The 21,666-nt window shown below is 35.4% G+C and overlaps 1 protein-coding gene across 6 annotated transcripts in view; it reads right to left on the bottom strand.

Moving 5' to 3' along the window:
• The window catches only part of ANKIB1 (ankyrin repeat and IBR domain containing 1), a 163,534-nt gene that overhangs the window by 50,598 nt on the left and 91,270 nt on the right, over positions 1–21,666 (bottom strand). For all 6 annotated transcript variants that reach the window (XM_003407150.4, XM_064289976.1, XM_010587269.3 and 3 more), the window contains one exon: positions 814–1,022. In XM_003407150.4, coding sequence (XP_003407198.2) covers positions 814–1,022 — 209 coding nt within the window. The remainder of the gene's footprint in view (positions 1–813; positions 1,023–21,666) is intronic.

Here is a 21,666-nt window from a genome sequence, read left to right as displayed (position 1 = left end):
TGTTTTTAATACAGCAACTCGGGATATTCAGAGTAGCAATTTAAGGCTATCTACTAAGGGACCCCCATTACAAAACTGTGTGTCTTCTCAATCATGACTAACAAGAAGCAAACTTTATAACATTACAGATGGTAGTTATAGTCTGTTTTCCAAAAAGGCCTAGATAAAATGAGGAGACCTTTCATATTTATCACATTTTCTGAGTGGATAAATCATTCAGGAAATGTCAAAATTTCCTGTAATAACACACCAATGGTATGTCACTTAAAAATGCAGACTATGACAGTATTGTTTCTCAATAAAAAGGAAATACTTATTATGGAAATGTATCTAGATGAGAAACTCCAAAAGCTTTACTGAAACATATACACTATTATTAACATGTCATAGATGTTTCAAAATTAGCAGGTTTCAGGAAATTCTAAAAAATGTTCTCCTATTTTTGGTTTAAAGCGCCTATCACAAACTCTTTCAACTTTTAATAATTTTGGTATGTTATATTTAAAACTTCAATAGGAGCTTTTCAGTGAAAATATAGCTGATGGATTTTCCCAAACCTTTTTGTTTTGTTTTGAAATGAGCAAGGAAAAGCTTTTGTTTTTCAATCTGCAGCTTAGAAATCACAAAAAATATTCTGTGATAATAAATATTTACCTAATCTTGAAAATAACTGAACCCTTTAAGACGGGTATAGGATTTAATTACAAGAATATACCAGAGGCTACATGAAACAAGATCACATAAATTAAAAGTTAAAAGACAAAAAATAAAAACAAAATCATGGCAAGTACATCAACAAACACCAAACCCTACCAAACTTGTGTCCAAATCCCCAGGGGATAAACTGATTTCATCTGGAGAGGTGACAGAAGAACGTGTAGTCCTTGGAGTTCTTGGAGAAGGGAGGGTATCCCAGGCATTGTACCCAGTCGGCGGTGGAGTTGGCATTTGAACACCTGATCGTTGGCAGCAGTTCTCTGGGTTGGACATCCAAGCTTCAAGTAATTTCTCCCTGTCCCAGTCTTTAAGAAAAATGGAATGCATATCTCTCAAAAAACAGAGAAAGTATGATGTTTTACAAGCTATGTAATAACAAAAGAAGCAGTGAGGATAAATTTTAAAAAAAGGTGATTTGAGGAAGAAATGTTGTTTATATTGAAGTAGTAATATCAAATGAATATCCAGCTATTTGTTTCTATTAATATTTTTAAACAGAACTTAAACTCTTTTATAACCTCCTGTAGCTTACAAAAAGGTCAATATCTAACAATAAGGTCAACGTCCCCACTCATTTCTACTAATAATCAAAAGAAGTGATTCACACATCACTTTTGGAATTTGTTAAATTTTTGTTCATGTAGTTTTAATTTCACCTTCTTACTTGAAAAGAAAAATGCATAATTTGCAATTGACCTCATTGGTGTCAAGTTGTAAATGATTATGTAGCTCACTATAAACATGTCAAAATGTCAATAACAGGTTCTAAAAACCACTGGATAAATAGCCTGAAAGCAGAATGAATTGCTTGAGGGGATCATGGCTATCAACAAAGTCTTAGCGAATTAAGTATTAATTTTGTATTAAGTGAACTCCTACCTGGCTTAACTAAAAAAGATTCTATTCCTATTATGAACACTTTTAAAATGGCCAAAAGAGCACGTTATTATGAACTGCAGAACCAAAAAACCCAAAGCTTTTTTTTTTTTTTTTAATCTAATATACTTCATTATTTTGCTAGGTATTTTACACATATTATTTTGTTTATTTTTCCCAACAAACTTCTCAGTATTATTTAGGTGAAGAAACCAAGACTCAGGAAAGTTAAATAACTTGTCCAAGCTCACAGAGGTAGTGAAGAATCTGCAATCAATTTCTGTTATTCCAAAGCTTGTATTCTTTCCACTCTTTCTCAAGACTATCTGAGGGTAAATTATACACTGTAGGCCCATCCTATAAAATTTTATAGCTCAAATACAAATAGCTATGGAAATTTTCTACACAAGACTTTTTTCATCCTGTTTTAAGTCAGTGCATTTGGTGGTTTAAAAGGTAAGTATGACTTAAATACATGCACCCAACCCATTGCCGTCAATTCTGACTCATAGCAACCCTGTAGGACAGAGAAGAACTGCTCCATAGGGTTTCCAAGGAGCGCCTAGTAGAGTCAAACTGCCAACCTTTTGGTTGGCAGCTGTAGCTCTTAACCACTACACCACTAGGGTTTCCTGAAACATACAAAGAAGATTAAAAAAACCCAGAAGCCACTGCCATGGAGTCAGATAGGGAGAGTATATTTCCACTTGAGGAAATCACATGTGTAAAGGCATAAAGACACAACAGAGAGACCTGACTATTTCTGTAAAGTTACAGGATAGGAGGTTGTGCCTTCGGGAGGTGGAAAATAAGACTAGAAATAGGGGTCAGGTTATAAAGGGTAAGAAAATTTAACAGCTAAAAAAACTGCGTATGAGTGCATTCCAGGAAATGTTGCTAAATGAACCTCAGAGTTCTGATAGGCCATCATATACTGATTAAGATCATTACACAGTAATTTCACTTTCTTGCAGTACTGCTGATTGCCACTCTAAATCCTGCATACTTTCAATGCATTAGAAATCTCCATTTTCTACCTCTAGTACAAATTTATATATGAACACACATCTCGGCTTATTTGTTAACTGGGGATATACATACACACACACACATATATGTATACATACACACACACATACATATAATAGGCATTTACATTTCCTTCAAACATCTATAACTTTTGCTTCTAAAATGCATGCCATAAAGTTTGGCAAATCTACTAATATAGCTTATCACTAGAAAGGCATTTTAAGAAATAAAAGTAGTATTTCATCTGAATAAACATTTATAGAAGCATTACTAGAGATGAGAATACTAAATAAATGACTCCAACACTGGAATTTCTCATAAATATCAATTTTTTACCTGACTGCTCTTAGTTCTGATAGCATCATTTGATATGCTGGGTTGGTAAAACTTGGCTGGTATGTAGATATTTAAAAATGTGATATTGATTGGTATGGAGATAGGTGAAGATATTCTTTATTGCTTTTTTTTTAAGAAGCTATAGGGATTTACAGTTATATTAGGCAAAATTAATCTGCCCTGTCCCTTTTCACAAAATGAATGGGTAATGAAAGGGTAATGGACAAGTGACTTAACTTCTTTATGCCTCAATTTCTTTATTTGTTAACCCGGGTTAATGATAGTATCTTACCCTACAGCGTTGAGATGAGGATTAAGGGAAGTAGTACATGTAACATGCTTCAAATAGTGTCTGATGTCAATAGATGAAACAGGGTCAATAAATGATTTTTTTTATCATTAGATATTAGTGTATATCGGGGTTTAACAAACTATTCTTGGTGATCTCAAAGTTTAAGTGGATCATAGTCTCAGGAGTTCCAGTACAAGCACCAGAAATGAGGAATTTTAATTTTGGTGAGGAACCCTGAACTTTGGAAACTAAAGAAACACTGTTAAGGTGTAAATTAATTATGCTCAGGTTTAAGAAGAATGTGAGGAAAAGAAGACGGCATTAGTCCTTTGAAGAATGACAGGCTAAGATATATTTTTAAAAATTAGTTAACTTTATGCTAAAATGAAGTACAATTTAACTCTAAATTATTCTACTGAAAATAGACTAATAATTTTTTAAAATCTGGTGGAACATTTTCATCACAAATTATGGCAAAACTTCTAATTAAAATAGCTTATTTGGATCTTTCTTTTTCTATTTACAAAATACTAACTATTGACTAAAACATACTTTAAAAAGATGTTAGATTAAGGCAATTAGGTTGGAAAGTTAAAGGGGCTATGGGAGTTGATGCAGATTTTCTTTTACTTTTAAGTAAGGCTGTATTTGAATAGCGATTGTTTTAAAAGATTTTTAGAAAAGAATTTCACAATATTCAATCATTTTATATTTATTATTGAGGCTTCATGTCTGAATTTGTCATACTGTAGCGGCTTACGTGTTGCTGTGATGCTGGAAGCTATGTCTTGGTATTTCAAATACCAACAAGGTCACCCATGGTGGACAGGTTTCAGCTGAGCTTACAGACAAAGGCAGACTAGGAAGAAGAACCTGACGGTCTACTTCTGAAAAAAGTAGCCAGTGAAAATGTTACGAATAGCAGTGGAACACTGTCTGATATAGTGCCAGAAGATGAGCCTCTCAGGATGGAAGGCATTTTAAAATACGACTGAGGAAGAGCTGCCTCCCTCAAAGTAAAGCTGACCTTAATGACGTGAACAGAATCAAGCTTTTGGGACCTACATTTGCTGATGTGGCACGACTCAAAATGAGAAGAAACAGCTGCAAACATCCATTAATAATAGGAAAATTGGAAATCGTCAAAAATGGAATGGAATGCTTAAACATCGATATCCTAGGCATTAGTCACCTGAAATGCACTGGTATTGGTCATTTTGAATCAGACAATCATATGGCTTTACTATGCTGGGACTGACAAACTGAAGAAGAACGGTGTTGTATTCATTGTCAAAAAAGAACATTTCAAGATCTATCCTTAAGTGCGACACTGTCAGTGATAGTATGATACCCATACACCTACAAAGAAAGCCAGTTAATACAGCTATTACTCAAATTTACCCACCAACCACTAAGGCCAAAGATGAAGATTTTTACCAACTTCTGCAGTCTGAAATTGATCAAACATGCAATCAAGATGCATCGATAATTACCGGTGACTGGAATACAGAAGTTGGAAACAAAGAAGGATTGGTAGCTGGAAAATATGGCCTTAGTGATAGAAATGATGCTGGAGATAGCACGATAGAATTCTGTAAGACCAATGACTTTTTCATTGCAAATACCTTTTTTTCAACAAAATAAATAGTGACTTTATGTGTGAGCCTCACCAGACAGAACACACAGGATCAAATTGACTACATCTATGTAAACAGATCAATGGAAAAGCTCAGTATCATCAGTCAGAACAAGACCAGGGTCTGACTGTGGAACACACCATCAATTGCTTATGTGCAGATTCCAGCTGAAGTTGAAGAAAATTAGAACAAGTCCAGGAGAGCAAAAGTATGACCTTGACTATATCCCACCTGAATTTAGAGACCATCTCAAAAACAGATTTGATGCACTGAACACTAACGACCAAAGACCACACAAGTTGTGGAATGACATCATACGTGAAGAAAACAAAAGGTCATTAAAAAAGGCAGCAAAGAAAGAAAAGACCAAAATGGATGTCAGAAGAGACTCTGAAACTTGCTCTTGAATGTGCAGGGTAGCTAAATTGAATGGAAGAAATCATGAAGTGAAAGAGCTAACAGATGATTTCAAAGGGTGGCTCGAGAAGACAAAGTAAAATACTATAAGGAAATGTGTAAAGACCTGTAGATAGAAAACCAAAAGGGAAGAACACACTCGGCATTTCTCAAGCTGAAAGAACTGAGGAAAAAATTCAAGCCTCGAGTTGCAATACTGAAGGATTGTATGGACAAAATATTGAACTATGTAAGAAGCATCAAAGGAAGATAGAAGGAATACACAGAGTCACTGTACCAAAAAGAACTGGTTGACATTCAACCATTTCAGGAAGTAGCATATGATTAAGAACTGATGGTACTGCAAGAAGTTCAAACTGCACCAAAGGCATTGGTGAAAAACAAGGCTCCAGGAATGAGGGAACACCAACTGAGATGTTTCTGCAAATGGATGCAGCACTGGAAACGCTCACTCCAAGACAGCAGCTAGTTGGCCACTGACTGGAAGAGATTCATATTTGAACATATTCCAAAAAAAGGTGATCCAACAGAATGCAGAAATTACTGAACAATATCATTAATATCATACACAAGTAAAATTTTGCTGAAAATCATTCCAAAGCAGTTGCAGCAGTGCGACAGGGAACTGCCAGAAATTTAAGCTGGATTCAGAAGAGGACATGGAACAAGAGGTATCACTACTGGTGTCAGATGATCTTGGCTGAAAGCAGAGAATACCAGAAAGATGTTTACCTTTACCTGTGTTTTACTGACTATGCAATGGCATTTGACTGTGTGGATCATCGCAAATTTTGAATAATATTGTGAAAAATGAAAATTCTAGAATAGTTGTGTTCATGATAAACATACACAGACCAAGACACAGTTGTTTGAACAGAACAGGAAGATACCACACGGTTTAAAGTCAGGAAAGGCGTGTGTCAGGGTTGTATCCTCTCACCATACTTATTCAATCTGTATTCTGGGCAAATAATTGGAGAAGCTGGAGGATATGAAGAAGAATGCAGCATCAGGATTGGAGGAAGATTCATTAACAACCTGTGATATGGAGATGACACAACCCTGCTTGCTGAAAGCAAAGGGGACTTGAAGCACTTACTAACGAAGATCGAAGACTACAACCATAATCCTCATTATAGATTATACCTCAACATAAGGAAAACAAAAATTCTCATGACTGGACCAGTAAGCAACATCATTATAAGTGGAGAAAAGACTGAAGTTGTAAAGGTTTTCATCTTACTTGAATGCTCAATCAATGCCCGTGGAAAGAGCAGTCAAGAAATCAAACAACGCACTGCATTGGGCAAATCTGCAAAAGACCTTTCTAAAGTGTTCAAAAGCAGATATGTCGCTTTGAGAGCTAAAGTGCACCTGACCCAAGCCATGGTATTTTCAATCACCTCATATGCATGTGAAAGCTGGACAATGAATAAAGAAGATCAAAGAAGAATCGATATCTTTGAACTCAGTGTTGGTGAAGAATACTGAATACAACATGAAGTGCCAAAAGAACAAACAAATCTGTCTTGGAAGAAGTACAGCCAGAATGCTCCTTAGAAACAAGAATGGCAAGATTTTGTCTCACATGCTTTGGACACGTTATCAGGAGGGACCAGTCCCTGGAGAAGGACATCACACTTGGTAATTCAGAGGGTCAGCAAAAAAGAAGACTCTCAAGGAGATGGATTGAAACTGGCTGTTTCAATCAATAAAAAGATTACCAAATAAAGGTTGAGTTAAAGAGATAACCTTTCTAAAAGCCTGTTATGGATTGAATGGTATCCTCCCAAAATGTGTATCAACTTGGCTAGGCTATGATTTCCACTATTGTGTGGTTGTCTATCATTTTGTGAGCTGATGTGATTCTCTCATGTGTTGTAAATCCTAACCTCTGTGGTGTTAATGAGGCAGAATTAGAGATAGTTATATTAATGAGGCAGAACTCGATCTACAGGATTAGGTTGTATCTTGAGTCAATCTCTTTTGAGATACAAAAGAGAGAATGGAACAGAGATAAGAGGGACCTCCTACCACCAACAAAGAAGAACCAGGAGTGGAACACATCCTTTAGACCTGGGGTCCCTGTACTGAGAAACTCCTAGACCCAAGGGACATTTGACAAGGATATTCCTCCAGAGCTGAAAGAAAGAGAAAGCAGTGCCCTGTAGCTGGCACCCTGAATTTGGACTTCTAACCTCCTAGACTGTAAGAAAATAAATGTCTGTTTGTTAAAGCCATCCACTTGTGGTATATCTGTTATAGCAGTGCTAGATAACTAAGACACCTGCTTTGCCACCAGTTATTTGCTATTACAACAATGCTGGAATACATATCGGTGCACATGGTGCTTACATTCTTTGGGATAAATTTCCTAGAATAGGAATAATGAGTCTAAAGACATATTATATTTTAAAAAAATAATGCCGGGTGGCTTTCCAAAAAGGATGTAACAATTCTGTCCTCAATGAATGACCGTACCTCTTTTCTCTCTAGCAGTAGATATTACAGGTCTTTTCAATGTTTATAAAGTGATAGCTTATCATTATTTTAATTTGCATTTCCCTGACAACTAGTGAATTTAAACATTTTCATGTATTTTCTGGCCATTTGGATTTGTTCTTCTGTAATTACTTATCCATACCCTCGGATCATTTTTCTATTGAGTTATTTATCAATTTCTTAATTTAAAGAAATTCTTCATAAATAATATTAGCTAATATTTTTCCAAGTCAAAATCTTGTCTTGACTTTATTTATAGTATTGATGGCACCAAAATTTAAAATAGTCTAATATGAATATCTTTTCTCTAGCTTTTTGGATTTTTGTCTTAGGAATCAAGGGGTTTTCCTCTGTCCTTGGAGTTAATGTAAGCCTCCTGGACCTTCTCTAAGACTGAATGATTGACTGTTTATTCATTCTATGCTTCTCATCCTTCTGGTATGTATTTTCTTTCTTTTTTATTCCAACAATTTTATTTCAGATGGTTCCCATTCATATTAGCGTCATTTATTATCTGTCCTTTTCTCACTGAACTAGAGTATCATCTGTACCGTAAATTAAATTCTCAAATATACTAGGACCTGTTTTGCATTCTCTGTTCTCTTCCAAAGGTCTCTTTGTCTAGGTCTGTGTAAGTTGCCAAATTGATTTAACTACAGTAGCTTACAGTATGTTCTATTTTCTGGTAAGTTGAGTTCCCCTTCACTGGAACCAAATGAGTACACCTAGACTCTCTGACTCTCAGAAAGCAGAAGAAGAGCTGAATAGGTGGGCTGGTGCCTCATGTCTAGACCTGATACTGGTCTCAGAGTTCAAGGAGAAAGAGCTGCAGAGAATGTTGCCCTGAAAAAGAAAAATAGTAAGTGGAGAATCAACCAGAAGAGCTATCTGGTAAAATAAAGAGCTGTTCGAGGAGGCAGATGAGAAACTGAACAAAGAGTTAATAACAACATCAGTAAGAATCATATTTAGCACAGAAAATTTCTTGAAAGAAAAAGTCATGATTAAAAAAAAATTCATTTACCACATAATGAGAATGGTCCCATTTAAGATCCATATTGGTGATCTTTAAGATCAAGTGAGAAGAAACACTTCAAAGCACAAGGCAAAACGGGATTTTAAAAAATCATAGTTTTTTTTGATTATTAAAATAATTATGGTCAGTAAGCCCTCATTATATAAAGAAACAAGATCCGCAACAAATGAAATGTAAGGACAGCTGAAGAAGCTGATAAAGGTAAAGTAGAGACTCTATGTTAGAAAATAGAAAAATAGTAGACATAAGTAGAGCTGGTTCAGTGAAAAACTAAAAAAGCTCAGTCAATAAATGGTGTATGTAGTTAAGGAAAACTCAAGATACACATGACTTCAAATGAGGAGGAGATAAAATGATATGTACAGAGAAAATTAAAAGAACTGTAAGAAAATGCAATTTCTTTCAAGCTGAAAACTCCATAAGGGCAGAGCTGATATTTATATTGCAATCTATTTTATCTCCATCACTCAGTCTGGAGCCTAGTTCAAAGCATGTATCCAATAAATATCTGTTGAATGAACAAATGGATGCAAAACTACATTTGTGGATAAAGTAGATAGTACTTTAGGAAAGTATAAATGACTAAAACTAAAAAACTCATGGAAAGGTAGTTGTGATGGATTGAACTACGTCTCCCAAAAATATGTGCCAACTTGGTTAGCCGGGATTCCCGGTGATATGTGGTTGTCCTCCATTTTGTGATTGAGGTAATTTTCCTGTGTTGCAAATCCTAATCTCTGCCTGTGGTTAATGAGGCAAGATTAGATTATGTTAAAGAGGATTAGGGTAGGATGTAACAACCACCCTTAGGTCACATTCCTGATTCAAAGTAAAGGGAGTTTCCCCGGGGTACGGCCTGCATCACTTTTTTTTTTTTTTTAAACAAAGAGAAATTTATTTTCTCACAGTCTAGTAGTCTAGAAGTCCAAATTTAGGGAGCCAGATCCAGGGTAAGGCTTTCTCCATCAGCTCAGAAGGAACATCCTTGTGATGCATCAGTCTTACCTTGGTCTGGGAGCATCTCAGCACAGGAATCTCAAGTCCAAAGGATACGCTCTGCTCCCAGGAGCTGCTTTTATGGTTGTATGAGGTCCCCAGCTCTCTGCTTGCTTTCCCTTTCATCTTTTGAGAGATAAAAGGTAGTACAGACTACATCACAGGGAAACTCCCTTTACATTGGATCAGGGAGGTGACCTGAGTAAGGGTGGTGCTACAATCCCACACTAATCCTTTTTTTTTTTTAATTTTTATTGTGCTTTAAGTGAAAGTTTACAAATCATGTCAGTCTCTCATATAAAAATTTACATATACCTTGCTATACACTCCTAATTGCTCTCCCTCTAATGAGATGACCTGCATCACCTTTTATCTTACAAGAGATAAAAGGAAAGAGAAGTGAGCAGAGAGGAGGGCCTCGTGTCACCAAGAAAGCAGTGCCTGGAGCAGAGTGTATCCTTTGGACCCAAGGTTCCTGTGCTGAGAAGCTCCTAGTTTAGGGGAAGATTGATGACAAGGACATTCTTCCAGAGCCAACATAGAGAGAACGCCTTTCCCTGGAACTGACGCCCTGAATCTGGACTTTCAGCCTACTAGACTTAATAAACGTCTGGACTTCCAGCCTACTAGACTTAATAAACTTCTGTTTGTTGAAGTCATCCACTTGTGATTCCTTCTGTCATAGCACTACATGGCTAAGACAGTAGTAAACTTATATAGCCTAATAACTATGGAAGAAACTGCAAAATACAATAATTATTTCTTTAAGAAGTACAGCGCTCATTTACTTAAAAATTACAATTTTAAGTAACAATTTTTGTGCTACTTCAGGAGCATAAAGAAGAAAAAATGATCCCTAGATATTTTACAAAGCTAGCATAAAAATGTAACAAAATCCAATTTTACTTATAATTCAAGTCCTCTTACTTGACATTCTCAGCACACACAGTTGGTTCAATTAAAATGTGGAATTAAAAACACAATTATATACAGATACCTCAAACATTTCATAAAACAAATGCATTAATTTACTAATCTTTTTTACGTACGATCAAGCTCTTTTCTTTGCCTATAGTTCTCCTTCTATTTCCTATTTTTTACCTAAACTACACCCACAAAATATTGTCTGCAATTTCTAGTTATTATCTCCCTAGAATAAGATTTTAAAAGACACTCAAGTAGCAATCTGAATGTAGAGTCCTAGTTTTTTTATGATCTTCCCTTCTCTTTTGGTTGGTTGATTCACACACAATATCAAAGCAATTTTTAAAGTAATTTGCCTTTATCAAGGCTTTCCAAAGCATTCAACTTAGATTTCATGGAAATAACTTTTTTTAACTCATGTTTTATCAGTAATGGTTCATAACACATAATCACAATAAGACATAGAACTGGGATAATCAAGTTTGGTAGCTGACCCTTGGTAAGCATGCTATTCAAGCCAAAAAAAAAGAAAAATCATTGCCATCAAGTGAATTCTGACTCATAGCGACCCTACAGGACAGAGTAGAACTGCCCCATAGAGTTTCCAAGGAGCACGTGGTAGATCTGAACTGCCAACCTTTTGGTCAGCAGCTGTAGGTCTTAACCACTATGCCACCAGGGTTTCCATTCAAGCCAAGTACCCAGCAAATTTGGAAAGAAGCTTGCTAGCCAGGAGCATTCACTCTGTATTTTGACAAAGAAAATCCTAAAAGTCAGTTAGATGGATGCTGGTTAAGAGCGCATTTACTGTATTAAAATAATACCAAAATCTAAATAAAATATTAGGAAACCAAATATAGCATGACATACACTTCAAGACTAAGTAAGATTTACTCTAAGAATACAAGAACGGTGCAGTATTAGGAAAGATAATTTTTATAATATCAATACATCAAAAGAAAGCAGTCCTTTTTTTTTTTTTTTTTTAAGATTTAGGAAAAGTGAGAAAGCTGAAAAATTATCCCTGAATTTAAAAAAGAGAGCCTTTAAGTAGCAAGAAAAAGATACTTCTTTAACATGATATAGAGAATCTGTTTCAAACCAATTTCTTAAATTTAAAACATTAGAGGCATTCTCAGGATGTCAAGCATACTTCTTAATTTAAAACACTAGTGGCATTCTCAGGATTTTCATTATCATCTATTCACCGATGCATTACAAGAATCTATTTCCTGCCCAAATGATTCTGAGCTCTAGACGGTATCTCTATTTGGATTTCTGAAAGATCACTGCATGGTATACAACAAGAAACAAATTAGTAACTAATGGAATAAATTTCCATTTCAGCCAAGAAAAAGGTAAGCCTCTCTGATAATTAATAAGCAGCCAAATGTGCTAGTCAATGTAATTAAACTAGATAAAATATAAGAGACAGCTGGGGACAGAATTGCCACTATTTACAGATATTATGATTGTCTTCTTGGTAATTCTATGAAAACCATTCATTTCTGGTAATGGTAAAGTAGCTCCTATCGGAGCAACTCTGCCACAAATAATAATTATAAATGTTAGACAAAATAGAAATCACACCTATCTGAAGGCATGAGAGAGCAACCAAAAGCAGGACCAATAGTTGCTATCTACAAGACATGGAGACACTAAGCATAAGAAGGCTAGAGTGGTATATCAGTATCAGATAAAGACAAAAAGTAGTAACAAAAACAAAGAAGGACATGTCATGATTATGCAAGAGTCAGAAATACATCATTATAAATGTGTAGGAGCCTAATATCAGAGCTTTAAAATTCATAAAGCAAAAGTTGACGACATTAAGGAGAAGGCATATACAAATTCACATTCACAGAACATCCCTTTCTCAACAACTGATAGAACTACTAGATAACAAAATCAGTAAAGACACTATCTACAACACTACCAACCTCAACCTAATTGACATTTATAGAACACCACATTAAAAAACTGCAGAATACGTAATTTTCAAATGCATATGTACAGTCATCAAGACAGACTACATGCTAGGCCATTATAAAAGTCTCAACAAATCTCAACAGGCTGAAGTGTTATAATGCAAATAAATGAGAAATTATTAATAGTATGATATCTGGAAAAATCCAAAATATTTAGAAATTAAACCACATCCTTCTAAATAACCAATGGACCAAAGAAGAAAGGGAAATCTGAAAATATTTCAAAGTAAAGGATAATGAAAATAACAACATACCAAATTTTTGGCCTCAAGAGAAAAAGTACAAAAGATATGAATGTAAATCACAAAAAGAAATGCAAATGCCCAGTAAAATATAAAAATATATTCAACCTCACCAAATATTTACTGACATGGAAATATTTGCATCATGTATTAATTTTTAAAAGCAGGTTATAACATAGCATATGTAGAATGATCTTACTACTGTTAAAAACAATGTTAACCTCTCTGTGTCAGTTGAATTGTCTTTTACATAGATCACATATTACTTTCAGAATCATGTAAAAATCAACGAAGCCATTTTTAGTTTGAAAATAACAACTACAAAAAATTTCATTTTTTATTTTTCCTCCTAATAATTAATTTTACTATTTGGAAATTATTATTGTCAGAAAATATGTCTTCATGCCTATATCAGGAAATAACTTTTTATTAGATAATTTTCTATAATTTGTTTGGTAATATACTATATCTGGAATACATTTCCCATTCCTCAAATTTTCTCATTACTGTCATTCAAAAATGTTATCGATGGACATAGCATACAGATCACCCTTTGGAATCAGGCAGTCTTGAGTTCAAATTCCAGATGTGCTACTCATTAACTATATAAATGTGAGCAAAACCCAGGATAACAATATCCACTTTAAATCTGTCTGCTCTCAATGCCTGTAAAGCATTCACTATAGTGTCTGCAACACAGAGGGGATGCAATAATGGTTGCATTATTATCATCTCCCAAAATTTTATATAAATCAAAACTTTGGAATAAACTAATCACAAACTAATTGAAGAGTAAATGCCATCTACCATACTTACTTTGCCTACAGATGTCCAAAACAATTTTCTTATATTATAGTCACATAATGAAATCTTATTATGATACACTTTCAAATCAATGTTACTAAGCCATGCAATAAGAAATTTTAAAATATGACCAATGGGTTACAAAGGATTAAAGTTTTATCCTAGAAGAAACACTTCAACACGCCTGATGATGCCTGCTGCTGCATTAGATAACAGAACCTGAAAATGTCCAATATTGTTGGAAACACTGAATCAACAACTGTATATAAAATGCACATATGCAGCCATTAAAAGTAGGAATTACTAAATAAAATACAGAAAATGTTTAAGATGTTATGTGAAAAAAACACATTTTAATAAAGAGTAAAAAAAATCAACTACTATACTCGACGGCAGTGGGCTTTTTTTTTTTTTATATACTCAGACTTTAAATGCGCTAAAATTTTAGTCTTATCTACTACAAATATTTTTCAGCGCAATTTCTGCTTTGATTCTAGTACATCATTCATTTAGCAAATATTTACTGAATGTCTTTTATGTGCTATATACTATGTCAGGCAGTGTGGGTTCAATGGTAGGAATAACCAGGCAACAATCTTTGCCTTCATGGAAATTACAGTGTGTTAAGGAAAAAGATGTTAATAAAATAAACACACAAAAAATCACCACTGTTAGAAGGTCAAAGCAGGAGAGGATAGAAAGTCCCTATCAGGGAGGCCTGAGAAGGGACTCTGGGGAAATGGCATGGAGCAGACTTCTGAAGGAAAGTGGGTGTTAGCTAGGTAAAAGTGTGAGGGAAATTCCAGACAGATAGAACACAGCATGTTCAAAGGCCTTGTGCAACAGGGAAGGTGGTGCCCTTGTGAAATTATGAAGTTCCATGTACCTGGGGCATGGTGAGCAGAGGGGAAGCATTGCGTGAGATGAGCTGGAGAAACAGGCAGGGATTAGGCCACACAAGACTTTTTAAAAATAATTCTAGCTTTAGGCTAGGAGTGATAGGAATTCAGTGAAAAGCTGGAATTGGAAGGACAGGTTCTCATGTTTGATTTGAGAAGATCATCCTGACATTCTGAAAAGTGGAAAACAAACCAACAAACAAGCTGGATAGTGCAAGACCGGAGGGAAGACAGACCAGACAGGCTACTGCATAGTACACGTGAGAGATGATGGCAGCTAGGATTAGGTGATGGCAGTAGAGACAAACACAAAGGTTTAAGATTAAGGAGGTGAAATAGACAATTCAGTGATGACAAGATATAGGGTGTGAGGAAGAGGAAAATATCAAAGCTAGGATCTCAGGTTTCTACCTTAAATACCAGATTGGTTGGCGGCTGCTCTCATCCATTGAGATAAGGGGAGCCCAGAGAACCAGGTAGAGCTGGAAGAGCATGGTTTTAGTTTTAAACAAGATGAGCTTAAGGTGCTTTTGAGATATTCTAGAGATACTTTCAAATAGGCAGTTATATATAAGGGTATGAAGCTCAGAAGAGAGGTCTAGTTAGGAGAGAAAAATCTGTATCTACACAAGCCTGGGGAGAGGATAAGATTTCCTAGAAGGAGATTATAGTGTGAGAAGGGAAGATGAGGACCACCAAAGTTTAACTGTGTATAGAAGAGGATGAGTCTCCAAAAGAGTTTTATAAAATACTTTAACATAAATTTACTTTAAAAAAAAAAAAAAAAAAAGCACAAGCAAATTAGCCTTGGTTTCATATTTTGTAGATTTTATTTTTTTCTCATTAGGTAGTATTCAATTATATGTTACTTTAATTACTGAGGAAATACTCAGAGAATGACCTTTGCATTCATGACATAATCCTCCTTAAAATTTAATTACCTATTTAGCAAATACTGCCAAATACTTCTGCCTTCTGCTTAATTTAGACCAACCTCATTACTTTGGGACACAATTTGACAACAGATAATATAATATTCAAATCTATTTCCCTGTGTAAAGCTGAATGAGTGTTACTAAGGATACAATCTATAACTCTTTCAAATAGTTCAGTTTAATAGCTCTAAAACGGAGCCTGTCCCAGCTTTAAGGACAATTAGAGAACACTGCAGCTCTGTATACTCTATTTTCCGAACTAACTCATTTATTTCTGTAAATCTTATTTATCAAATATCACTGATATTACTTAAACAATATTGAAAAGATGCCTAAATGAAAATATCCATTATCCTTTACTTCTTGCCTTAATAGGGGAATGAAATATAGAACAAACTCTTTATTAAGTTATCACAAAGTTATTACAAAATTGAAACATTCCAAGTAGGAAAATTCAATTAGGTGGCATCTTATTAGAGGTTAAAAAAAAAAAAAAAGGGCGTTTAGGGAAATATGTGAAAAAGTAATTTAGGGAAGTATCAATGGAGTAATAATGGAATTGATCACCTAATACTACTGAAGACACAACATGCTAAAAAAAAAAAAAGATGAAAATGTTCCTTGTAATTACAGTAAAATTACTGGTAAAGTTAGCTTTAGGTTCTGTATAACACTATACTTAAGAGTCATGATACATACAACCACTATGAAAAATGGTATGGTGCTTCCTCAAAAAACTAGAAAGAGGACTACCTTATGATCTAGTGATCCTACTCCTACATATATACCCTAGAAACCTAATAGAAGTGACACAGACAGACATATACACACATATGTTCACTGCAGCAGTATTCATAACAGCAAAAAAATAGAAACAACCTACGTGCTCATCGATGGATGAATGGATAAGCAAAATGTGGTACATACATACAATGGAATATTATGCAACCATAAAGAACAATAATTAGTCTATGCAACATAACATGGATGGACCTGGAAGACGCACTGATAAGTGAAATAAGTCAATCACACAAGGACAAATATTGTATGATCCTACTTTTATCAGAAGACAAGAACAGATGTATATGAAGAGACCAATGTTCATTGATGGTTACCAGGAAGGGGTGGGGGTGGGGGTAGACAAAATTACATTCTAGATCATGGTATTTGTTAGTTTTGGTGATGGGAAAAGTAGCATGGAATGTGGGTGTAGTGAGCACAGTTTGATCAAAGTAAGTGATGTCACTAAAAAGCGCTCAAGAGAAAAGGATGCTGGTACTAAAAAATTTAACATATAATTTGGCAAATACAAACAATGACCAAAAAATAAGTGTATGGTAACATACGTGTACGTATATAGGCATAGAGGTAGGTACAGGTGGATACATATGTGTGCAGAGATGAAGTATCTATATGTATGAGTAAGAACAAATATGTGTGTCAGCACATATATTCATAGAAGACAATTATAGATACTTCTCAGATATCACAAACACCTTGTAAGGCTGGTTTTCTAGGTTTGAAGGCTTAGGAACTTAGTCTCATGGGTCAACTCAGTAAACTGGCATAATATAGTTCACAAAGTTCATGTTCTGAATCCTAGTGAAGTGAGTAGCGCCTGGAGACTTAAAAGCTTGCAAGCAGCCATCTAAGATACAAATATTGGTCTCAACCCATCAGGAGCAAAAGAATAAGAAAAAACCAAAATCTCAGAAAAGAAACAAGTCTACAGGGCTAACAGCCTATATAAGCCATGGTTTCAGTTACCCCGAGACCAGAAGAACTAAATGGTGCCTGGCTACCACTGCCAACCGTTCAGACCAGGGTCACAACAGATGGTCCCAGATAGAACGGGAGAAAAATGTAGAACAAAACTCAACTTCTTCAAAAAAAGACCAGACTTACTGGACCAGTTGAGATTACAGGACTCCCTGAAACTACTGCCCTGAGATACTCTTTAAACCTTGAACCGAAACTATCGCTTGAAGTAACAGAATGGCACACGAAAAAAAGGATATTGCCCCTACGTATGGTGCTCTACTAAAAAAAAGACATCTATATGAGACCAAAAGGTCAGCATTTACTCTAAAGCAAAGGTAAGGGGGCAGGGAAACTACAGTACTGGAAATAGAACAACCAGAACACAATTAAAAGAATGCTGACACATTGTGAAAAATGTAACTACCGTCACTGAACAATCTGTATGGAAACTGTCAAAGGGGAACCTAATTTATCACGTAAACATTCACCAAAGACACAATAAAATATTATAAAAAAAAAAAAATTACTAAAAAAAAAAAAGACACAGTGGACTTTTAAATGCATACTGCTATGATAAAAGAAACCAATCTGAAAAACCTACATAATGTATGATTCCAACTGTATGACATTCTGGAAAAGGCCAAACTACTGAGAGCAAAAAGATCAGTGGTTGCCAGGGGACATGGGGGAGGGGCAAGAGATGAACAGGTGGAGCACAGGGCATTTTTAGGGCAATGAATCTAGCCTGTAGAATACCGTCATGGTGGACACATGACATTAAGCATTTGCCAAAACCCATAGGACTGTACAACACAAAGAGTAAACCCGAAACTGTGGACTTTAGTTCACCAGTTTTCGTTCATTAATTGTAACAAACGTACCACCGGAATGAAAGATGTTAAGAGGAGAAACAATGTGTATGGAGAGGGGATAAATGGGAACTCTGTACTTTCAGCATGATTTTTCTGTAAACCTAGAACTGCTGTAAAAAATAATCTATTAAAAAAAGAAAAGCAGAGTTTTAAAAAATTATGATACAATATATTATTTGGCTAAATGTAGATATTTGTGAAGCCCTGATGGGTCAGCAATTAAGAGCTTGATATTTGTGGCAGAGATGGCCACCTGTACACAAAAATGCTGCAGTGTAGAACTGTTGCTTGCAGTTAGGTGTGGTCGTGTGACTAAGTTCTGGCCAATAGAATATGCTGCAGAAGTGATGTATGCCACTTTCAGGACAGGCCCATAAAAACCTCCCACACTTATTGTTCCGTGCTCTTTTCTCTTTTGCTGGATGGCTGCAACGGAGATAGTTTCCAGGGCAACCTTGGAAGCTACTTTAAGATGGCAGAGTCTAAGTCAGTCAGGGTCATGGAACGCCCCATAGCTTACCGAAAAAGGCTGTGGACTAGTATATGAGTAATAAATGGAAGTTTGTTGTGTTTGTGCCTATACTTTTGTTTCAGCAGCTAGCTTACCCTAACTAATGCAGACCATAATGTAATGGTTCTCTGCTGATGAATAGCTTCCACTTTTCTGCCAGCTCTATATTACACTTAAATTTACACTCTGTATTTAGAAGCTCAAGCAAAGGACAAGGGTACCCCTTCTGATGCTGCAAATGTTACCCTAAAGAACACAACTGAAAGTATTTTGTATTTTCTTACGAATATTTATATTATAAAAGTTTTTTTTTTTTTTAAAGTTAAGCATTACTACTGGCTAAAAAGGAAATATTTTGACTCTAAATTACATGATTTTAAAAGCTATTCTGAATGTGATTTTTTGACTCAGATTTAAATTTTTTTCTATAACAAAGTAGATAAAGAGGGCAACGGGGAAAATAATTTTATAGCAAAAAGGTAGATTTTCAGAAAATACATAATAACATTTCAGGTATATTATCTATTCATTCCTTAAGTATTTTCTGAGGGCTTAATATATATCAGGTATTATGGAATAAAAAAAAAAATTTTTTTTTTATTATGGAAACAAACAAGAAACAATAAAAGCTGCCTCAAGTAGTTTCTAGGTTAATAAAGAGGAAAGTAAATAAAAGAGATTATTATAATATTGTATTCTAAGTGTGTGACATATACACATGGGATATATAATGGGGATGGTTAGGAAGGGTCTCAGTGCAGACCTGGGAAGAAATAATCATAAAAGGCTTCATGGAAGAGGTGATTTCTAATGAGAAGTAAGAGTGAGTAAGGTAAAGAAATGGTGAGACTGACAGTCCAGGCAAAGAAGCCTGGGCCATGAAGGTCTACTAGAGAGTTCAGGTGGTTTTAAGTCTTAAAGGTCAGTTGAACCCACCATCTGCTCATGGGAGAAAGATGTGACAGTCTGCTTACATAAAGATTCCAAACCAAAATCAAACCCATTGCCATCGAGTTAACTCCAACTCATAGGAAACCCTATGGGGCAGTTCTGCTCTCTCCTGTAGGGTCACTATGAGTTGGAATCAACTCGACAACGGCGGGTTTTGGGTTTAAGTCTGTGGAAAACCAGTAAAGGGGTTTCAGCAGGGGAAGTAACATGCTCAGATCTGCATTTTAAAGTTACACTCTAATGGCATTAAGAAAAACTAATTGGGTAAAAGTGCAATGACAAAGCTGGAGACCAGGACTCAGGGCACTATAATCCAGATGAAAAATGAGAGCCTGAATTTAAGTTAGTGGCAGTAGGAATGAAAAGAACTAGGGGGAGGCTGAGAAATATTCAGGGAGATAAATGATGGGACTTGTGGCCAATTGTAATAGACATGGAGAAATACTGACTCTCAAGTTTCTGGCTAGGGTAATTAGGTGAAGGTTGGTGCCTCTAATCAGGGCAGGTGGGAGATGATGAGTTCAGTTGTGGACATCCTTAGCTTGAGGAGAAAACATTAAATAGACACTTAGAAATGCAACCTAGAATACTTGATTAAAGTCTCAGTTGCAGATACAGTCTTTATTGTTGTTTGTTTCAGTGGTTTTTGAAGCCATTCATTTCAGCAGATAAATATGCGTAGCAATGCTTCTTAGAGAGCAGTCCACTTGGCAGGCTTGCTCACAACACATATTTTTACGCCTCACCCAAGACCAAACCAGTTAAGACTCTGGGAGTAGTCCTAAGAATCTGTGCTTAATGTCCCAGAACCACTGATACACAACGTAGGAAAACAATGCCAAATGTAGAATTCTGGCAAATATCGATACTTAAAGTAGTGATTCTGGAGAGTTATATAGCAAATTATTAATAGTGGTGATCAAGGAATAATAAAACAAGGAGTTTCTAATTTTCTTCCAATCAAGAGATTATATCAAATTTTTGAAAATCAGCATTCTGTTTTGGTATGGACAACAGTCTCAAAATGACTTGAATAGAATACCTACTTTTTCTTTAAAAAATTTTTTTTTAGTTCAGAAAATGCTTTTCTTTGAAATAAGCAAGCCAAAATTCAAATACCAAGTGTGAAATGAGAGGGTCAGCTCAGCACAAGACAACTTCCAGAATGGCAGTCTTAAGAGTCACCGAAAACTTGCAACATGCTGAGTTTACAGGAAAACTTAAGAAAAGTTGGTTATGTCCTCAAATAAAATCCCTTGGGTTGAGCTGACTCCAAAACTGTGCTTTGTGAAATTCATGGAAAGAAAAAGCTTTTACATAAAATGGACAATACTAATAATACAATCCTTAAGCATTAAACTGAACAATCACAGGTCAGCCCTGGTGATACAGTGATTAAGTGGTCTGCTGCTAACCGAAAGGTTGGCGGTTCAAACCCATCAGCTGCTCCATGGGATAAAGAGGTGGCAGTCTGCTTCTGTAAAGATTTACTGCCTTGGAAACCCTACAGGGCAGCTCTACTCTGTCCTACAGGGTCAGCTTTGAGTCAGAATCGACTTAACAGCAATGAGTTTTTCTATCAATAGGTACTACAATTTTATACTGGAATGAATTTAGCAAAAATTAACGTCAAAACTAGGAATAGAACTATGAATTCTAAATTCAAACCCTGTACAAATCAGATATACTTCTAAAATTAAACAATGTATAAGTGGATTCAGTAACTTAATTTTGAAAAAGAAATTTCTTCTGTATGATTTATAGCCAATTTATACTTCAAAATACAAAATGTTATGAGGATGCTGAGTACCATAATAATCACTGCACAAAAAACAGCTCAGGCTTGTTTAACAAACTACTTTGTTTCATATTAAAATAATATAATAGCCACCTTTAATTCTGAAAAGTTTTAAAAGGCATTCATATTATCAGAAGTGTAAG

Source organism: Loxodonta africana, chromosome 8 (genome assembly GCF_030014295.1).
Source record: "Loxodonta africana isolate mLoxAfr1 chromosome 8, mLoxAfr1.hap2, whole genome shotgun sequence".
Lineage (NCBI taxonomy): Eukaryota > Metazoa > Chordata > Mammalia > Proboscidea > Elephantidae > Loxodonta > Loxodonta africana.
Note: the sequence above shows the minus strand (reverse complement) of the source record. Positions and strands in the feature narration are given on the sequence as shown.